This window comes from Mobula hypostoma, chromosome 14, assembly GCF_963921235.1.
Source record: "Mobula hypostoma chromosome 14, sMobHyp1.1, whole genome shotgun sequence".
Lineage (NCBI taxonomy): Eukaryota > Metazoa > Chordata > Chondrichthyes > Myliobatiformes > Myliobatidae > Mobula > Mobula hypostoma.
Window position 1 is genome coordinate 35,057,106 of NC_086110.1, and position 22,302 is coordinate 35,079,407.

The 22,302-nt window shown below is 41.5% G+C and overlaps 1 protein-coding gene across 3 annotated transcripts in view; it reads right to left on the reverse strand.

The window, feature by feature from the left end:
• Positions 1-22,302, reverse strand: part of phkb (phosphorylase kinase, beta) — a 281,176-nt gene that overhangs the window by 256,084 nt on the left and 2,790 nt on the right. For all 3 annotated transcript variants that reach the window (XM_063066930.1, XM_063066928.1, XM_063066929.1), the window contains 2 exons: positions 16,716-16,802; positions 9,896-10,034 (listed from right to left, as the gene is read on the reverse strand). In XM_063066930.1, coding sequence (XP_062923000.1) covers positions 9,896-10,034; positions 16,716-16,802 — 226 coding nt within the window. The remainder of the gene's footprint in view (positions 1-9,895; positions 10,035-16,715; positions 16,803-22,302) is intronic.

Consider the following 22,302-nt stretch of genomic DNA (forward strand, 5'->3'; position numbering starts at 1 on the left):
CGAGATATTAAATGAGTCAACCAAAAAATAGTCTATTCTACTATAAGATTTGTGAACATGAGAATAATAAAGATAGTCCTTGTCGGTGGGATATTGAACTCGCCAAATATCTACTGAATTCCTAGATCTAATCAAATTATTTAGGACCTGCACTGACACGCTATTTGAGGGCGGGCGGGAGGACAACCTATCTAAACATGGATCTAGGTAGCAATTCAAGTCACCGCCAATTATTATATTTGAATTACTGGCATCCGGAAGTAAATCAAAAAAAAACTTTCATAAACAAATTTGGCTCGTCTGTGTTTGGACCATAAATATTAAGGAAGGTTAGCGAAAACGAATTAATGTTGCCAGAGATCATAATAAACCTGCCGAGAGGATCCGTGGTCATGGAAGTGAGATGAAATGGAAAATTTTTCCTAAAGAGGATAGCCACACCACAGGCATGAGAAGTAAATGGTAACTGGTAAACCTGCGATATCCAGCTAGATCTCAATCTACGTTGCTCAGTTACTTTGATACCGGGTTCCTGTAGAAAAATCACATCTGCAGATAGAGATTTGAGGTGTCTAAAAACTTTATCCCTCTTAACAACATGACCAAGGCCCTTAACATTCCACGAGACTATTGTAATATCTTTACCCCCCAGCTGCGTTCTACTGCAAGGCCTCTGCATATGAGAATAAAAAAGGGATTATTAGAGTTAAGGCACAAACATAGCAAACAATGCAAAATAACTGGCAGCCTCATAACAACACAACATACACAAAAAAAAATGTCTGAGCTATAAACAAGAACAACACACACCCGAACCTACCCCCTTCATGTCTCCCTAAACCAGACACATAGTTCCCCATTTCCATCCCAAAAGGAGCTGCTGGGCAGGTAACTAACATTACACAATTATCACAAACCCCCTCTCTGAGAAAATTTATAACACAAATTATATAATACCGTTAAACAAATGCTATTAGGGCTGGGGAGAGTTATCCAATGTCCGTACCTGAAGCTGAACATTCATGACACCAACTCAAATTTAACCCTTATAATAACAAAATTATTTAGAACATTCTTTGCAATTAAATCCCAGTGCGGCATGCAGCATTGCAAAACTACATATAACAATCAGGTCCCTCCCCTTATCCCAACATGGAAACCGGCACAAATATAAACTGAGTAAACAGTGTTAATATATCTACTCCCTTTTGCGTGCATTATTCCTTTCCAAGAATTGTGCTGCTTCTATCGGGTCGTCGTATACTTTAGGCGCTCTTCCATCTTGATGATAAATATAGAGCCTAGCTGGATACTGCAGGGTGTGCTTGATTCCTCCATCACGCAGAGTTTGCAGTGCATCACGAAAGGCACGACGTTGAGTCATCACCTCATTAGTATAGTCCGGGAAGATCAAGACCTTGTTTCCCTTGTACTCCATGGGATGTAGTCTGCTGTGGCGCAGGATCAGCTCTTTCACTTGAAAGCGATGGATACGTGCCAAGATGGTGCACGGTTTAGCTCCGGCAGCCGGCTTTGGCAGGAGAGAGCGATGTGCACAATCGACTTTAACTGGATACGGGAAATGCTCTTCCCTGAGCAACTTGGGAATCAGTATGGAAACAAATTCAGTAGGTTTACCATCCTCCTCACCCTCTTGTATCCCTACAATCTTAATATTATGTCTCTGGGAACGAGCCTCTAGGTCATGCACTTTAGCTTCAAACTGGCTATTTTGTCTCATTAGCTTTGAATACTTAGTTTCAAGCTCTTGCACGTGTGCTTCAAGGTCGCTAGTGGTTAGTTCTTAATTAGCCACACGGGCTTGTAAGTCAGCCTGTGAGGCCACAAGCATCTGAAACTTGGTCTCAAAAACATCAATGCGGTTGTTAATGCCGCACAGAACTGACTCAGAAATCTCGTGACCTAATTCCTTGCAAATGGCCTAAGTTTTATCTGGCGGTATCTCAGACGCGGAGAAGTTCTTTACTTCGGTAGTTTGGCAGTCGGCAGCCTTGGCTTTATTTGCCTTTGGCATTGTCAAACTTTTCCAGACACTTAGTTTAGACATACACTGTTGGCCTATGAATGAATAAAACATGGTATAATAGTAATTTTATCAAGGCCTTGGAGGGCAGCGATGACCAAACACGTCTAATCCATACGCATGTGCACTAGCGCCCCCCACAACATTGTTAGAAATATTACAGAAAACTACCCACCCCCACCCTCCCGCCCCCAATTGTAGTTTCTATGGAACAGGCAGCTGTTTGAAATCGTTGGGGGACATGAAGACAATTGCAGCACTGGAACCTGATTTTAGACGTAGTCGGAGATGTTTATTCAACTCCAACAGTCTGTGGAGGACTCAGCTCCATCATGTCAGACTGTTCCAACTGCGGACTGCTCACTCCAAGCTACGCATAAGTCGTATAAGTAGTGTAAATGGATTTCGTGATTAGACTTGTAATTCCCAAGGTATCTCATCATATAGATGCAATATTCCAACATTTGATAAAACCTGAAATCTAAAACACTTGCAGGCCCAAGCGCTGCAGATAAGGAATGCTGAACCTGAAATAGCAATTAATATACTTCTGGGAAAAAAGTTTCAAGATACATTTACTATCAAAGTAAGCATGCAGTATACAACGCTGAGATTTGGCTTCTCCAGGCAGCCACGAAACAATGAAAACCGTGGAAGCCATCTAAAGAAAAACTTCAATTGCAGTCTAATTGAACTACAGGCTAATCCATAAACTGTAGACCCAGAACTTTGGTACCATCTTCATGAAGCATCGAGGGACAAAGAGAGATTGTCATATGCATACACCTCCCTCCAAAGGCAGCGAGTGAGAGGCTGGTAGACTGAGCTGAACACTTGCTTGCCTTCCGCATTTGCCTCAATGTCTCAAACTTCCTCAATGCTTTAAATTGGAGAGATCAACAAGAAATGGAGTCGATCATGGGCTCGCTAAGCCTCTTTGCCTTGAGCCCACTTGCCTGGCACCTTCTCAGAGACAGCAAAGCACATATCAATTCTGAAAACACACCTTCAAACCATAGATCATAGGCTCCAACAGTATCAGAAATAGATTTAAAGGAAAAAGATGCAAAAGGACTGAAACAGTTTCGTGGACTATCTGGTAGTTGTCACTCGAAGTAGCGTAGTTCACAATTATATTTTTACCACGATAAAGTTGTAGTAGAGACACTATTCGAAGAAGGAAGTCTGAGAGTCGGAGCGGGAGTGCGGAGGAAGACATTTTTGCGGGAGTGCAGAGGAAGACATTTTTGAATTTTTCAGTTTTTTTTCCCATCGGCGTTCAGAGAGGCAGGACTGCGCAGGCGTGTGACGTCAGGCAGCGAAGCGTGGAAGATTTAAAAGGAACAGAGCCTCATACAGCGGGCAGTGTAGTTTGCGGGCAGCGGAGTGAGCCGGGAGCAGAGTGAAGGCTTAAGGGTTTCGGCTCAACGGGCTTAGGCGGAAACGGGCGAGGCGAGGAAGCTTTGGTATTCATTTTTTGTTGTTATTTGAGGAGAGGGGCAGTATGAGTGTGAGGGCAGTTTGTTGTTCTCTGTGCCGGATGTGGGAGGCCCTGGAGTCTCCAAGCCTCCCGGACGTCCACATCTGCGCCAGGTGCGCTGAGATGCAGCTCCTAAGGGACCGCGTTAGGGAACTGGAGTTGCAGCTCGATGACCTTCGTCTGGTCAGGGAGAGTGAGGAGTTGATAGAGAGGAGTTACAGGCAGGTGGTCACACCGGGGCCACGGGAGGCGGACCAGTGGGTCACAGTTAGGAGGGGGAAGGGGAAGAGTAGGTAATAGAGAGTACCCCAATGGCAGTGCCCCTTGACAATAGGTACTCCTGTTTGAGTACTTTTGGGGGGGGGGGGGACAGCTTACCTGGGGGAAGCGACAGTCGCCGTGCCTCTGGCACAGAGTCCAGCCCTGTAGCTCAGAAGGGTAGGGAAAGGAAGAGGAGGGCAGTTGTAATAGGGGACTCGATAGTAAAGGGGTCAGATAGGCGATTCTGTGGACGCAGTCCAGAGACCCGGATGGTAGTTTGCCTCCCTAGTGCTAGGGTCCGGGATATTTCTGATCGTGTCCAAGATATCCTGAAGTGGGAGGGTGAGGAGCCAGAGGTCGTGGTATATATAGGTACCAATGACATAGGTAGGAAAAGGGAAGAGGTCCTGAAAGGAGAATATAGGGAGCTAGGAAGGGAGTTGAGAAAAAGGACCGCAAAGGTAGTAATCTCGGGATTACTGCCTGTGCCACGCGACAGTGAGAGTAGGAATGCAATGAGGTGGAGGATAAATGCGTAGCTGAAGGATTGGAGCAGGGGGCAGGGATTCAAGTTTTTGGATCATTGGGACCTCTTTTGGCACAGGCGTGACCTGTACAAAAAGAACGGGTTACACTTGAATCCTAGGGGGACCAATATCCTGGCAGGGAGATTAGCGAGGGCTACTGAGGTGACCTTAAACTAGAATGGTTGAGGGGTGGGAATCAAATAAAAGAGGCTAGGCAAGAGGAGGTTAGTTCACAACAGGGGACGGGAACCAGTGCAGAGAGACAGAGGGGTGTAAAATGAGGGTAGAAGCAAAAAGTAGTAAGGTGAAAAGTAAAAGTGGCAGGCTGACAAATCCAGGGCAAGCATCAAAAAGGGCCACTTTTCAACATAATCGTATAAGGGCTAAGAGTGTTGTAAAAGCGAGCCTGAAGGCTTTGTGTGTCAATGCAAGGAGCATTCGTAACAAGGTGGATGAATTAAAAGTGCAGATTGTTATTAATGAATATGATATAGTTGGGATCACAGAGATATGGCTCCAGTGTGACCAAGGATGGGAGCTCAACATTCAGGGATATTCAATATTCAGGAGGGATAGACATGAAAGAAAAGGAGGTGGGGTGGCGTTGCTGGTTAGAGAGGAGATTAATGCAATAGAAAGGGAGGGCATAAACCGGGAGGATGTGGAATTGATATGGGTAGAGCTGCATAACACTAAGGGGCAGAAAACGCAGGTGGGAGTTGTGTACAGGCCACCTAACAGTAGTAGTGAGGTTGGGGATGGTATTAAACAGGAAATTAGAAATGTGTGCAATAAAGGAACAGAAGTTATAATGGGTGACTTCAATCTACATGTAGATTGGGTGAATCAAATTGGTAAGGGTGCTGAGGAAGAGGATTTCTTGGAATGTATGCGGGATGGTTTCTTGAACCAACATGTCGAGGAACCAACTAGAGAGCAGGCTATTCTAGACTGGGTATTGAGCAATGAGGAAGGGTTAATTAGCAATCTTGTCGTAAGAGGCCTCTTGGGTAAGAGGGACCATAATATGGTGGAATTCTTCATTAAGATGGAGAGTGACATAGTTAATTCAGAAACAAAGTTTCTGAACTTAAAGAAGGGTAACTTTGAAGGTATGAGACGTGAATTAGCTAAGATAGACTGGCAAATGACACTTAAAGGGTTGACGGTGGATATGCAATGGCAAGCATTTAAAGATCGCATGGATGAACTAAAACAATTGTTCATCCCAGTTTGGCAAAAGAATAAATCACGGAAGGTAGTGCACCCGTGGCTGACAAGGGAAATTAGGGATAATATCAATTCCAGAGAAGAAGCATACAAATTAGCCAGAAAAAGTGGCTCACCTGAGGACTGGGAGAAATTCAGAGTTCAGCAGAGGAGGACAAAGGGCTTAATTAGGAAGGGGAAAAAAAGATTATGAGAGAAAACCGGCAGGGAACATAAAAACTGACTGTAAAAGCTTTTATAGATATGTGAAAAGAAAAAGAATGGTTAAGACAAATGTAGGTCCCCAACAGACAGAAACAGGTGAATTGATTATGGGGAACAAGGACATGGCAGACCAATTGAATAACTACTTTGGTTCTGTCTTCACAAAGGAGGACATAAATAATCTACTGGAAATCGTAGGGGACAGAGGGTCCAGTGAGATGGAGGAACTCAAGGAAATACATGTTAGTAGGGAAGTGGTGTTAGGTAAATTGAAGGGATTAAAGACGGATAAATCCCCAGGGCCAGATGGTCTGCATCCCAGAGTGCTTAAGGAAATAGCCCAAGAAATAGTGGATGCATTAGTGATAATTTTTCAAAACTCTTTAGATTCTGGACTAGTTCCTGAGGATTGGAGGGTGGCTAATGTAACCCCTCTTTTTAAAAAAGGAGGGAGAGAGAAACCAGGGAATTATAGACCGGTTAGCCCAACATCGGTGGTGGGGAAACTGCTAGAGTCAGTTATCAAAGATGTGATAACAGCACATTTGGAAAACGGTGAAATCATCGGACAAAGTCAACATGGATTTGTGAAAGGAAAATCATGTCTGACGAATCTCATAGAATTTTTTGAGGATGTAATTGGTAGAGTGGATAGGGGAGAACCAGTGGATGTGGTATATTTGGATTTTCAAAAGGCTTTTGACAAGGTCCCACACAGGAGATTAGTGTGCAAACTTAAAGCAGACGGTATTGGGGGTAAGGTATTGATGTGGATAGAGAATTGGTTGGCAGACAGGAAGCAAAGAGTGGGAATAAACGGGACCTTTTCAGAATGGCAGGCAGTGACTAGTGGGGTACCGCAAGGCTCAGTGCTGGGACCCCAGTTGTTTACAATATATATTAATGACTTGGATGAGGGAATTAACTGCAGCATCTCCAAGTTTGCGGATGACACGAAGCTGGGCGGCAGTGTTAGCTGTGAGGAGGATGCTAAGAGGATGCAGGGTGACTTGGATAGGTTGGGTGAGTGGGCAAATTCATGGCAGATGCAATTTAATGTGGATAAATGTGAGGTTATCCACTTTGGTGGCAAAAATAGGAAAACAGATTATTATCTGAATGGTGGCCGATTAGGAAAAGGGGAGGTGCAACGAGACCTGGGTGTCATTATACACCAGTCATTGAAAGTGGGCATGCAGGTACAGCAGGCGGTGAAAAAGGCGAATGGTATGCTGGCACTTATAGCAAGAGGATTCGAGTACAGGAGCAGGGAGGTACTACTGCAGTTGTACAAGGCCTTGGTGAGACCACACCTGGAGTATTGTGTGCAGTTTTGGTCCCCTAATCTGAGGAAAGACATCCTTGCCATAGAGGGAGTACAAAGAAGGTTCACCAGATTGATTCCTGGGATGGCAGGACTTTCATATGATGAGATTGGATGAACTAGGCTTATACTCGTTGGAATTTAGAAGATTGAGGGGGGGTCTTATCGAAACGTATAAAATCCTAAAGGGATTGGACAGGCTGGATGCAGGAAGATTGTTCCCAATGTTGGGGAAGTCCAGAACGAGGGGTACAGGGTTCTGAGTTGGATGATCAGCCATGATCATACTGAATGGCGGTGCAGGCTCGAGGGGCCGAATGGCCTACTCCTGCACCTATTTTCTATGTTTCTATGTTTCTATTACCAAGCGTTATGTAAACAATACCAAAATGGACTGACCAAAATGGTGTCACAGCAGGTATTCAACTATAACATTTTATCACAGCAATAACATGAATTTTGTGAGGTGGTAAATCAAGACTTACACATCATCATACTTAAAAGGAGTAGTTGGTTTTGAATTTGCTTTAACTTGAATTTAACTGTTACAAATTAAGCAAAATGCTTGAAATTTACATTTACTTATATCTGACATCCGATTGGACTTCAAGGTGGTAAACTAAATATATGCCTACAAATATTTAAATCTCAACTGGGTGATATGCTCACAGCCTTGGACCTCCAGTCAAGGCAACACGTTATACAACTTCCCAACTACTAACACCAACTTCTGTGGCACACTACCAGTTATGCATCTCCAATATGGTACTACAAATAAATTTATTCATAAATGAATAATGGACCCTCAGCTTTAGTTCAATGGTAACCGGCCTAACTGAGGCAATGATATTGCCACAAGTGTAAATAGATTAACCCTGTCATAGGAAGTGGTCATTTGCACTTCAAAAAGTTAACACTATGTTATTTATTGCTTTTAATCTATGGCTTAATGTTGACTTAAGTTTGACGACATTCAGAACTTGCCAATTTTCATTGGCAGCTCTTCAGAAGATTATGCAACCATCAGCAATCATCCCCATCGTGAATAGACATTTCTGAAGCACACAGAGAATGTCAACCTTACAGTACTGACAAAAGTAGATGTGCCCAATGGAATGGGACCAAATATTTTTTATTAAATCAATACTCAAAAGGGAATATTAATTTCAAATTCCACCTGAGCAAGACCTTTTCAGGCCAATTGCATTGGCGGATGCAGAGTCACGTGTACATGCATCAGATGAACAATAAGATTTTTCAGCAATAAATTGGCTGCAGTACAAGTACTAATAATATCAGGAACACTTGCTTTTACAAAAGAGCACATGAAAATAGAAGCACTTGTAGGCCTCCCCAAGTCTGTGCTGCCATTCAAAATGAACATGGCTGATCAATTCTGACTTCCAACTCCTCTTATGTTCCAATTCCCCATAGCACTTAATTCCTTAAACCTTTCAAATAGTCAACCATCTGCACATCAAATGTATCTAGTCATCTGGCTCCCACCAACCTCAGTGACAGAATTGCAGAGAGTCTCTACAATTCTGTAGCAGAAATTTCTATGCAACTCGGTTTAAAATGACCAGTATATTTTAGTTATGTTCTCTTGTTTGCGATTCATCCATGAGTGAAAATATCAACACCTAACCTGTCAAGTTCCTTAGGATCTTGTATGTTTAAATAAGGTCATCACTCATTCTTGAAAACTCCAAGGACTTTCCAGACTCTCTTGGCAGGACAACAATCTCATCACAAGAATTCACATGGTGAATTTCCTTTCAACTGTTTCCAATGCTACTGTATTCTTTTCATGGGTAAGGGAACTAAAAGCACGCATAGTATTTCAGGTGTGGCTTCAATAACACTGTTACAAACCACTCCCCCCACCATACTTAACTCCAATCCCTTTGCAATAAAGGCCAACATGCTGTCTGCCTTCTAAACCACAATTGGACCTGTAGACTAACCTTTTGTAATTCATAGTCACAAACACCTATGCTCCCTCCAAATTACTCTTAAATCACAGAACCTGACCTTGCACTTTCCACTTTAAACTCCACGTGCCAGATTTTTGTCCAATCACTCAGCTAAGTATAACCCACTGCAAAAATCACAATGCCCACATCAAATATGCCCTTCCAATTAATTTCCTATCAGTGGCAATTCCTACATTTTGTTCCTTCCTTCAGGCCATTAGTGTAAATAAATGAAAGCCAAGAACCAATACCTGGTTTTTTTTGCGTCCAGTTACATCATTCGAGCCTGAAAATAACTCATTTAATCCAACTCTGTTTCATGTAACAGAGAGTTTTCAATCCATGCTAACACACTCCCCCCAGTATACGAGTCCCTTGGACTCAAACACAGTCTCTAATGTGGCATCTTGGAAATCTAAATATATTCCATTAACAAGCTCCATACAATCAACTCTCCCTGTCACATTCTCAAATTCAAGCAAGTTTGACAAATACAATTTACCATTCTTAAACTACATTGACTAAGTTTAATTATATTCAGCTTTACTCAATGACTGGTTAGTTGTCTTTGATCGTTGACTGCAACAGCTTGAAACAATAAAAGTCAAACTGACTTATAGCTTGCCTTCCATTTTTGTCTTTTTAAAGTAATGTTTTTAGCAGATTTAATTAATTACTTCCATTTGGTGTACTGATCCTGGATCTACAATCCACGCTCTAGAAACAGATTACCAATTACTAGGAACTATTTATCTGACATGATGACTGAACTTCAATGACCAAGTCGTACAAAGACAAAACCTATAAAATTTGATATTAAATCAAAAAATACACAAGAAATGCACCTACCTATAAGCTAGTGCAACAGCCCAAATACCAGCAGCACAATAAAGGCAATCTCGAACTTTTGCTTTATTATAATTGCCAACTGTTTTGTTGGGGAATAGGCCTGTGGCAGCACTCTGATAGTTCAATACAGTCGATTTTACTGAAAGAAAGCAGAAAGAGATTCAAAATTAGCTCAGCAAATGCGTGTCTATACTCTGTAGATTATCAAAAAAGTATAATACAAGAATACTGGTTAAAAATTTAAAATATATTATCATCCATTAGCAAACAATAAATTTATCAGCACAAATAAAAATCTGAGAACCATAGCGAGGGGGAAAACAATAATCAGCCTACTGCCTCAAAGCCAAGTTTGATATTTATACAAACTATAATTTTCATGTAAAAAAAACATGTAAATTTCATGTAAAAATAAGACTGGGAGCGACACAAGCCCAGATGAAGTCAATGCTTCTTATGCTCAATTTGACTGTCAAAACAAGAAAGCACCTTCATGAAATCCCAAAGACCCTGTCTCTGAGGTCAACATGAAAGCATCCTTCAAGAGGGTGAATCCATGGAAAGCATCCAGCCCAGATGGGGTTCCTGGCCGAATACTGAACACCTGTGCTGATCAATTGGCTGGGCTGTTCTCTGATATCTTTAACCTCTCGCTTCAGCAGTCTGAGGTACCCACCTGCTTCAATTATACCATTGCCTCAATGACGATCATCCAGTAGCACTTAGATCCACTGTGATGAAGTGCTTTGAGAGGTTGGTGATGAAGCACATCAACTCCTGCCTGAGAAGTGATTTGCTTGCCATTTAACAGCAGATGCCATTTCATTCAGTATTCACTCAACCCCAGAAAATCTGAACGGTGAAGATGCATTCATCAACTTCACTGACTACAGCTCAGCATTCAATACCATCATCCCCTCAAAACTAATCAGTGAGCTCCAAGACCTAGCCCTCAATATCTCCTTGTGCAACTGCATCCTTGAATTCCTCACTTGCAGATCCCAGTCAGTTTGGATTGGCAACAACATCTCCTCCACAATCATCATCAGCACAGGAGCATCACAAGACTGTGTGCTTAGTCCCAGCACTACTCACTTTATACTTACAACAGTGAAGCTAAGCACACTTCTAATGCTATAATGTTTGTTAATAACACCACTGTGGTTGACTGAATTAAAGGTGGTGATAAATCAGCATTTTGGACAGAGAATGAAAATCTGGCAGAGTGGTGCCACAATAACCACCTCTGACTCAATGTGAGAAAGACCAAGGAGCTGATTATTGACTATTGAAGCAGTAAACTAGAAGCCCATGAGTCAGTCCTCATGGGGATCAGAAGTGGAGAGAGGTTATCAAATTAAATTCCTTGGTGTGATCATTTCAGAGGATTTGTCCTGTGTCCAGCATGTAAATGCCATTACAAAAAGAAAAGCACACCAGTACCTCTACTTTCTTAGAAGTTTGCAAAGATTCCGCATGACATCTAAAACTTTGACTATCTTCAATAGATGTGTGGTGAAAAGTATGTTGACTGGCTGCACCACAACCCAGTATGGAAACACAACTGCCCTTGAAAGGGGAAACCTACAAAAAGCAGTGGATATAGCCCAGTCCATCATGGGTAATGCCCTCCCATCACTGAGCAAATCTACATGAACTGCTGTTGCAGGAGTGAACGTTCATCAGCAAGGACCCCCACCATCCAGGCGATGCTCTCTTCTTGCTGCTGCCATCAGGAAAGAGGTACAGGAGCTTTGAGACCCACACTACCAGGTTCAGGAACAATTATTACCCCACAACCATGTTTCAATCTTCACTCAACTTCACACACCAACACTGAACTATTCCTACAACCTATGGACTCACTTTCAAGGACTCTTCATCTCATGTTCTCTCAGGGTTGTATATGCACTCTGACAATGAAATTATTTTGAACTGTGATGTCTGATTTGTTATGTACCTGTACCAAGTGTGTTGCTCTTTCTTTTTCTTTCATTATGTGCTCTTTTAATTCTTATTCTGAATAATTTTATGATAAAGATGCAAACAGCGAATACATTTTAAGTCTAGGCCCTACTAAAATGCAAGGAAAATGTGTAGATCATACATTAACAGTAAAGTCGCAGAAACAACCAAATTATTTACCTCTTTAAAAAAATTTGTTGACTGATTGAGTATTTTATATATCAATGATTGATAGCTTGCTTTTTGCCTCCAAATAATGACATAGCCTGCAGCACTAGTTCAAAACCATGAGGAAAAGGTTTCAACACACAAGATCCAGGGTGAGCCAGCCAACTGATACAAAGAGCATATCGGTGGAGACTTGCTTTCCAGATTTGAAGCTTGTGTCCAATGATGTGCTTCAGGGATCAATGCTAGGTCCTCTGTTGATTATCATATACAGTGGATTCTTGTTGATTGGGACACATTGGGACCAGTACATTTTGGTCCAATTAAGCCGACATTTCATGGAAATAGTTTTTAAAAAAGTATTAAAAAAAGACAGCCATTTAACTGAGTAACAAATTCAAAACAATTTAGAACATTATCAATACTACTACAGTACTATAAAACTGTGAATTAGTTCCTAACAGGTATCGGCAGAGAAATTCAACCTGTGTATGCTGCAATGTATAGGGTGTTACGTACCCTGTAACTGGTTTGCCAAACCAGCAGAAATGGACCACTAGTTGGAGTCTGGATTACTGGAAGCTAATAAAGTTTTATTAAAGAAATAAGTAACACAGTACTCTAATCGTACAGATGTAAATGCAACAGGTTAGCAATTATAAAACACACATGTACACAGAACTAGGGTAATAGGAATCAACCAAGCTCTATCGCAGTCTAGGGGTAAAATGATCAGTCTTAAGTGACGCAGAGTTCAGTTCAGCTTAGTACAGTTCACAGTAATTGCTGTTGGAGAGAGCGAGAGAGCGAGAGAGAAAATGTTGATTCAAACAGACCTTTGATGTTCTTCGCAGTTAGCTTTCAGGCAAACCCTTTTATGTCTTCTGTGGTCACCGACTGTGACCCCTCCGTTCCGGATACGACCGTTCTTCCACGGTGAACCCGGCACCCAGGCAAGGGCGGACACACACACACCAGGTTCCCGCCGATCATCCGTTTTCACCCTGTCAGTCTATGGTCGGTTCCCTCGAAGCAGACCTCCAACTCCCACCAACTTGTGGGGGCACACCGCTCCTCCTGGGTCTCGTTATCTCGTGATCTCATGGTGTGTGTCGTGCCTTAGCGAACCTGTTCTTTTTATCCCCCTGCTGGGGTATCGCCTGTCCATCAAACTTCAAACAGTTCAGGTTCAAAGCAACCAGTCTGTCAATATTCTGAAATGTGTTTCTTTCTCGTTAATCTCTCTCTTCTCCCTTATTAGCATTTTGAATGTTTCTCCATTGTCTCACTTATCTCTCTCTCATTAGCATCAATCTTCTGATAACTTGGTTTTTCATCACAAGGACGTCTAGGGAGAGGTAGCTCTGATGAAGGAGCTTGTTGAGTCCATTCTGGGGCAGCTCACTCACCTTTGGTCTCCACTGACACTAAGCTCTCACCTGCGGTTTCAAGTAGCTGTTTGCATGCGGACAGCAGTCACACACCAGTACACCACTTCGACAGGTGAGCTAAACCAGTGGGCCTCAAACCCTGGTGAAATAGGGGCACGCCTGTCCTAGCACGTGAAGTCAGTTCTGGCAGACTGGGTGGATGAGATCAACAGTGGGGGTTCTGCAACGTTTTGTGGAGAGCAAAGGGCATGAGAAGGCATAGAAGAAGTCATGATTATCCAATGCAACCAAAGAAGACCCCCCCCCCCCAATTTGTGATATCTACTCGTACTGCTGGACCTGGACTCGGACTCTTGAGGTTGAGGGTAGAACTGTCTCAGTGCAACGGCTTTTCCACTTTAAAGCTCTCCCACACTGGTTTCACTGTCATCATCAGATACCATGGACAACCAACACACTGGACAGCCCACGACCAAGCACATCTTTCCCACCCCACTTTCCACAGGGATTGCACACAACGTGATGCCCTTGCCCACTCGACCCTCCGCACTGATCTCCCTCCTAGTACTTATCCTTGGAAGTGGAACAAGGGCCACTTCTGTCTCTACAACTCCTCCCTTACTACCACTCAGGGCCCCAAACAGTTCTCTTAGGTGAAGCAACGCTTCAACTGCAAGTCTATTGGGGTCATCTACTGTTTCTGGTGCTCCCAGTGTGGCCTCCTGTATATTGGGGAGACTAGATGTAAACCGCTTTGCTGAGTGCCTTCACCCATCCACCACAAAAAGCTGGATTTCTCAGTGGCCACCCATTTCAATTCTACCTTCCACTCCCATTCCAACAGGGCAGTACACAGATTTCTCCAGAACAGACGAAGGCTTTGGCACAAAACTTTGACTGTTTGCTCTTTCCCACAGATGCTTCCTGACCCGCTGAGTTCCTTCAGTAGTTTGTGTGTGTTGCTTCGGACTTCCACCATCTGCAGGTTTTCTTGTGTTGTTGTCCAGCAATCACCTACCACCTTATACTTCTTCCTCCCCTCCTCCCACCTTCTTATTCTGACTTTTCCCCTTCTTTTCCAGTCCTAATGAAGGGTCCCGACCTGAAACATCGACTGTTTACTCTTTTCCATAGTTGCTGCCTGAACTGCTGAGGTCCTCCAGCATTTTTGTGTGTGCGTTGCTTCAGATTTCCAACATCTGCAGATTTTCTCGTGTTTGTAATGCACTGCCATGTTTCTTTGATTGACTGTAGATGAACAGAATCAGCCTTATGCAGATAACAGATCGCCTTCATGCAATGCTTTTGATGATATCTTCCAAATCTTCATTTTTATTGTATCATTCAAGATAATTGTCGATATCTTCAAATTCTTCATAGCTCCTAACTTGAAGTAGTGAAAACTTTTCATTTTCACTCCTGACCGTTTCTGGCATCTCCAAGATTGAATGCTTGAAACTGCAGTGAGCAAAACTATTCCAAAATGCCTTACTGCTTATTTCTTACCAACTACCAGTAACAAAAATCACTGTTTTATTGAGCACAAACACATGCAAATTACATTATTTAAAACTGTTCGCTCTAAGCATGGTGCAGCGTCTAACAGCCACACAGGTCCATGAGACTGAAGATAGTTAGAAAACAACCAGCCGTCTCCTATCCCAATTAAGTGACATAGTGTCCCAAATAAACAAGGAGAATCCTGGCTATTTTTTCCGATTAGTTTGTGTTCTTTGAGAGTTGTCCCAAATAAGCAGCTGCCCTGATTAACTGATGGATTAATTAACTGGAAATCACTGTATATTAATGATGGGATGAAAACACTGGTGGATGGTTAGAAAGTACACAGGTGACATAAAGTAGGTGGTATAGTATTCAGTGAAGAATGTTATCCAAGGTTACAAGGGGGTATAGATCGACTGGGGAAGGTAGTTGGAACTAGCTCGGGCTAGTCTGAAGAGGTGCATTTTGAGAAGTTAAACCAGGCTAAGTAGTACACAATGCATGCCAGTGTACTGGGGAATGTTGTTGAACACAGACCTGAAGGTGGCAGCACAGGTATACCAGGCAGTAAAGGAGGTACAAGGCAGGGGTGGCCAACCTTTTACATTCCATGCGTCAATTTTTTCACTCACGAGTGCAGATGCGCCATACAACTCTTGTACCCTCATTCAATTCTTGTAAAAATGTTAATATACAACTCGCGTGTGGAAAAAATCACATCTGAACTCGTGCATGAAAAAATTGATGGATGGAATGTAAAAGGTTGGCCACCCCTGGTATAAGGCATGCTTGCCTTCATCAGCAGAGACACCCAGTACAAGAGATGACAACATCATACTCCAGTTGTACAAGACATTGGTTAGGCACATGTAAGGAAAGATGTAATTAATCTGGTGAAGGTGTAGTAAAGATTCACAAGGATGTTGCCCAAGTTATCAGGAGAGTTTGGATAAACTGGCTCTGAAGCTAAGGAGACAGATGTTACAGGATAAAACTATATAAAATTATGAAGGACAAGGATAGGGCAGCATTGTAAGTTTTAGATGTTAGAAAAGTTACAAATTAATTGAAAAGTAGAATAAACATTTTACCCTAAACAAAACTATCTATATTTAAATAAAGTAATTAATTTGGCATAAAATAAAACTGAATATTTTTTGATAAAAATGTCCAATGGGATTTAAGAATACTGAATAGTGAGATATTCATATTAATAATTATTTTAATCTTCCCTTAGTCCTCAGCATTTGTCATAATAATTCTAAGAAGTCCCATGCCTGGACCTAAAATGCAAACGTATTAATCTGTACAGAGAACAAACGTCTCATGAAAATATTCTACACAAGACTCTTGGGGATTTGGAAGAGGGGCTGGGGGGGTGGGTGGTGGGGAAGAGAAATCAATTTTTTCCATGTTTCAACTGTTGAGATATAATCCTTGACTTCTAGTGCATTGTCATCCCTCAAAACAGCAGAAAACTGCACAGATCTTGTTGGTCTTCTAATTCTACCTTCCTTCATTTTACCAAATTTCAGTTATGAAAGAAACTAAATGAATACTCTTTGTGAAATTCATATTATAAAATAGTAGCAAAGAGAATTAAGTTCTCTAAACATTGAAAACAGAAGTTACAAATCCATTAGGTCTCTTCAGTACTTACACAATCACATTTAACACAACTGTGACAAAATAGACCATTAAGTTTATTCACTAATCACCCACTATTTTGCAGAAATTTATAAATATTACAATTAACAGGCCAGTGGTATAAAATTTGCACTGTAACATCTTACCATAACTGTAATATTTGTCAAGTTTGTCTGAGAAATTTTCAGACTCCAATACCTGGATTACAGTTTTAGCAGGTTCATATACAGAATCTAAAGAGAAACAAAATCATATTAGAGGATAAAATAAATTGTGCCAAAATGTATCAATGCACGTTAGTTTCATATTGCAGAAATAATTTGATGCACATCAAAAAATGACAACTGTTAACATTACACGTCCTTAACTAATCTTGAAAAAAGGAGTGTTTAATTGTCTGGCTAACTAAATTAAATACCCTGGGGTTAAGCAACAAATTCATTGTTGCACCTGTCCAATCCTAACAGCTTGGAGAAAAGGAGGGTACCGAAAATTCTAATTCCAATAACCATGCTTTAAAGTCTCATTTGTCTTCAATATCTACTTCAGAAATAGAATTAGCATTAATCTGTAACGATTCCAATAAAAGAGACCTTTAAATGCAAATTTGTAAAACCCATACAAGTAATGATTCGATGGCAAGCCTAGACAGAGTAATTTGGAAATACCAGAAGTTTTCACCTGTTAATGAGATAATGCTGAGGAACATTATAAGTCTGATGGGAAGTAATCCAAAGGTGCATGAAAATAGTACAAAATTGCAACAGCAAATTTAAGGATGAGGTTTTTGATAGCAAACGGTTAGTAGCAGGACAAGGCCTGGTAACTGTAGACTCCTCCTGAAATCAGAATCTCGGAGCTTACTTTGGAAGCCAAGAGACAAAGGAAATCCATTCAGTGCCTTGTTCCTGCTCCTCCATTCAGTAAGTGTTGGTGCGTGGCCAAGTGGATAAGGCGTTCGTCTAGTGACCTGAAGTTCGAGCTAGTTCGAGCAGAATCTGTGCAGTTCGAGCCAAGGCTAGTTCGAGCCTTGGCTGAGGCAGCGTGTTGTATCCTTGAGCAAGGCACTTAACCACACATTGCTCTGCCGGTGCCAAGCTGTATGGGCCCTAATGCCCTTCCCTTGGACAACATTGGTGGCGTGGAGAGGGGAGACTTGCAGCATGGGCAACTACCGGTCTTCCATACAACCCAGGCGCAAATCCATGGTCTCACGAGATTAACGGATGTCTATTATTATTATTCAGTAAGATCACAGCACTACCTTCTTGCACTTGTTCCATTTCCATTGACTCCATTATTACTCAAAAAAGCTGACATTTTCTATCCTGAACATGGCCATTAAGCCAACCAGATCAACCCTATGTCTACTCTGTAAAGTCCCATTGGAATTCTGGATATTTCAATATGATCATTCAACATTCTTCCAAATTCTAGAAGCTATCAGCAAAGTCTGCCATGGGACAACACATCTAATCTATGAATTATTCTGCTGAACTTTAACTTCTCACCTTGGATCATAAGCATATTTCACCTCAGACCTGTACACAATTTTCCAGAATTCACCAGAGTCCTATACAATTATAGTAAGAAACTTTTCCTCTCCTACTCAAATCCTCTTGAAATACAAGGCAACTGCATACAATTTGTTCTGAACTGTTTACCCTACCAACAAGTTATCTTCCAGTGCTTTGCACACATGGTAACCAAGATCCATCTCAACACCAACAGCTTTGAGTCTCTCACAATTTACAAATTACTGTGCATTTTTTTTTGTTATCAACGTAAATGACTTCACAATTTCCCATGATATATTTCATCTGCTATGTCCTTGGCAATTCAAATAGTTTGCCCATACTTCCATCTCTGAATTGTCTCAAGACCCATCCAGAAAACATGGATACAATTTATCTGGTTACCACATCTAAATCATTGATATATATCGTGAGTGTTAGTAGCAAGCTCTAATCCCACAGTAATACACCAGTCAGAATCTCCCAGTTTATCCCAGCTCTGTTTCTGCTAGCAACACATCTTCATACCACATCAGTACATTACCTCCAATTCCATGGCTCTAATTTTGTTAGCAACCTTGTCAATGGCAGTTTTTGATGACCTTTTAAAACTACAAATACAACAAATTGGTCGCCTCTTATCCACAATGCTTAGAATAATGTCAAAAAACACATCGGTCCCAAGTGATCTCCCACTCATATCAATGTGAACCTCCAACCAACCCTGTTTTCTATGTGTCCAGTTACTGCTAAATTAATTTGGTCCAGTATTTTCCTTACTACTGACGTCAGACTACCCCATCCATGGACTTAAGTCTTCTTCTTTCCCCAAATTGGGGCTCAGGAGCTAATTTCCAACCTGCTGCAATATTTCTAAAATCAGTTTTGAAAAACGATGATTAATGCATGATTCACATTCATAGCCAATTGTTTCAAAACTTTTGAGATGCAGGTTATCAGCTGCATGGAATGTATTAGCTTCTCTGCAATAGATTTTTACACTTTCCTAAGTTTCTTTTCTCTCCTCATTATTGTAGCTCTGTTATCCTCCACCATTTGAGAGAGTTTTTTTTTAATCTTCTTTGTGAAAGATAAATATTTTAGCTCAGCTTTCTTAAAAAAAAGTCACACTTAAAAATTAACTTTCCACCTATATTTCCTCGGATAGTAATCATCGACACATTTACTTTATTCTTTTTATCCCCACACCTCTATTAAAATGGAAGTCTAGTTTGTCTTCTCTCCTAATATGGTTGACAGAGCCAAAACTTCTCAAATATTATTTCAAAATCTAAAATACATGTTTCATATGATTTTCCAAAGGGTGCTTCTTTTCAGTTACAAGTGTGTATTTTGGAAAGTCTTTGCTCAACTCTGAGCAGTAAATGATCACTCTTGTACAAACACATAAGCAGTCTAACAATTGATGGAAGACACTTCTTGAGAAATATTTTAAACCTTGTGTCACTTTCTCAACAGCATCATTGCCACTGGCTTGTCCATCACACTACAAGAAACAATCATTTGTTTTGTGGTGTTCTACAGGCTGAGTGAACTGAATGCCAATCAGGTTTTGAAATGCCTCCATTTCAACATATTTCAATGGTGTGATATACATCATTTATCACTGTAGGGCAATGCATTTAAGAATGAGCTACTCTGTACAAATGATCCATAAATGCCCAGTCCGAAGGCCTATCCTCCCTAGGTTGAGGCAAGGTAAAAGCAGCAGTGGCTGCAATTAATCCAAAGCAGCAAATGAAATTAATCAACCCCATAAGAAAACTAAAGGCAAGAGAGAAGAACAGAGCTTTGATCTTCTGAATTAAATAGGCCTCGAGTTGGAATAGCCTTACTTAGAATTCTCTATAACAAATTTGATTTTCCACAGGGACTAGATGTATTAGTTTTTACATCTGAAAAAATAATCATCAGTTTGGCTGTGCCTGAAGTACACATGGGTTTTGAAAGAAGTAAAAGCAGCCACTTAGTCCTTCAAACTTGTTCACCAATTCACACACACAAAGTACCGGAGGACCTCAGCAGGCCAGACTTTGTTCTCCAATTCAAAGGGATAATGACCCATCTCCCTCTCCCAAAAGCACCAAAACTCCTGCATACTTCCAGCTAAATTATGTTTAAACTTACTAATATAATTTTCATAGCTACATGACAGGCTGCATCATTGTCTAGTATGGGGGGCGGGGGGGCTACAGCACAGGACCGAAAGAAGCTGCAGAGGGTTATAAATCTAGTCAGCTCCATCTTGGGTACTAGCCTACAAAGTACCCAGGACATCTTCAGGGAGGGATGTCTCAGAAAGGCGGTGTCCATTATTAAGGACCTCCAGCACCCAGGACATGCCTTTTCTCACAGTTACCATCAGGTAGGAGGTACAGAAGCTTGAAGGCACACACTCAGCCATTCACGAACAGCTATTTCCCCTCTGCCATGATTCCTAAATGGGCATTTTACCCTTGGACACTACCTCACTTTTTTTTAAATATACAGTATTCTTTTTTTTGCATATTTTTTAAATCTATTCAACATAGGAACTGTAATTTACTTATTATTTTTATTTTAGTTTTTTTTCTCTTCTGTATTATGTATTGCATTGAACTGCTGCTGCTAAGTTAACACATTTCACATCACATGCCGATGATAATAAACCTGATTCTGAGAGAATTCAGGATCACCCTTACCATTAGAGTGAAATCCTCTATAATTAATCCTGTGAAATCCAAGCTTGAGTTGTCAAATGCACATTGGGTGTTCACTTTAAGGAGAACATAAGAAATAAGAGCAGGAGTAGGCCATGCAGCCCATCGAGCCTGCCCCACCATTCAATAAGATCATGGTTGATCTGTCCACAAACTCAGCTCCATCTACCTGCCTTTTCTCCATAACCCTTAAATTCCTTACTATGTAAAAACCTATCTAACTGTTTCTTAAATATATTTAGTGAGGAAGCCTCAACTGCTTCCCTGGGCAGAGAATTCTACCGATTCACCACTCCCTGGGAAAAACAGTTTCTCCTCATCGCTGTTCTAAATCTTTTCACCTGAATCTTGAGGCAATGTCCCCTAGTTCTAGTCTCACCTACCAATGGAAACAACTTTCCTGCCTCTATCTTATCTATCCCTTTCATAATTTTATACGTTTCTATAAGATCTCCTCTCATTCTTCTGAATTCCAGAGAGTATAGTCCCTGGCGACTCAACCTTTCCTCATAGGTTAACCCCTTCATCTCTGGAATCAACCTGGTGAACCTCCTCTGCACTGCCTCCAAAGCCAGTATATCCTTCCTCAAGTATGGAGACCACAACTGCACACGGTACTCCAGGTGCGGCCTCACCAGTACCCTGTATAGTTGCAGCATGGCCTCCTTGCTCTTGAATACAATCCCTCTAGCAATGAAGGCCAACATTCCATTTGCCTTCTTAATAACCCGTTGTACCTGCAAGCCAACATTTTACGATTCATGAACAAGCACCCCCAAGTCCCTCTGCACAACAGCATGCTGCAATCTTTCACCATTTAAATAATAACCTGCTCCTCTATTATTCCTTCCAAAATGGATGATCTCGCATTTACCAATGTTCTATTCCATCTGCCAGGCCCTGACCCACTCACTTAACCCATCTATATCCCTCTGCAGACTCTCCACGTCCACTGTACAATTTGCTTTTCCACTCAGTTTAGTGTCATCAGCAAATTTAGCTCCAATTACCTGCCACATTAATTCTCTACCCTACTGGTGCCTTGGTACTGTCAGAGAGAGACCTAATGTAAGCATAGGGAACAATAACTCACCTTCCATCTAAGAGCATTGCTGCCTTCTGCACTTAAATATAGAATTCTGCAACATCAAGACACTTGATTTCTGTCTGTATTAGTCATCTATCTGTGATTTCAGCTCAACTTGTTTGTTTTTTTTAAACTCCTCAATTTTCCCCCTCATGAAATAAAGGACATACCAAGCCCAAGCTGCTGGGCATTTCTCCTTACTCTGCAGTTCACATCTCCTGTTTCTTATCGAGGTTCTTTTATGTATGTCACTAACTGCTCTCAGTTACTCATTGAACAGATAACATTGTTTATAGGTTATCTTCATGATTACCCTGGCTTTGCCCTATCATGGCTATTCCCCCCAAAGCCACCCTCCCTCGCCGGAGCCTTTGTCTGTCTCCTTCCCAGCACTTTAGCCCAAAATGTTTGC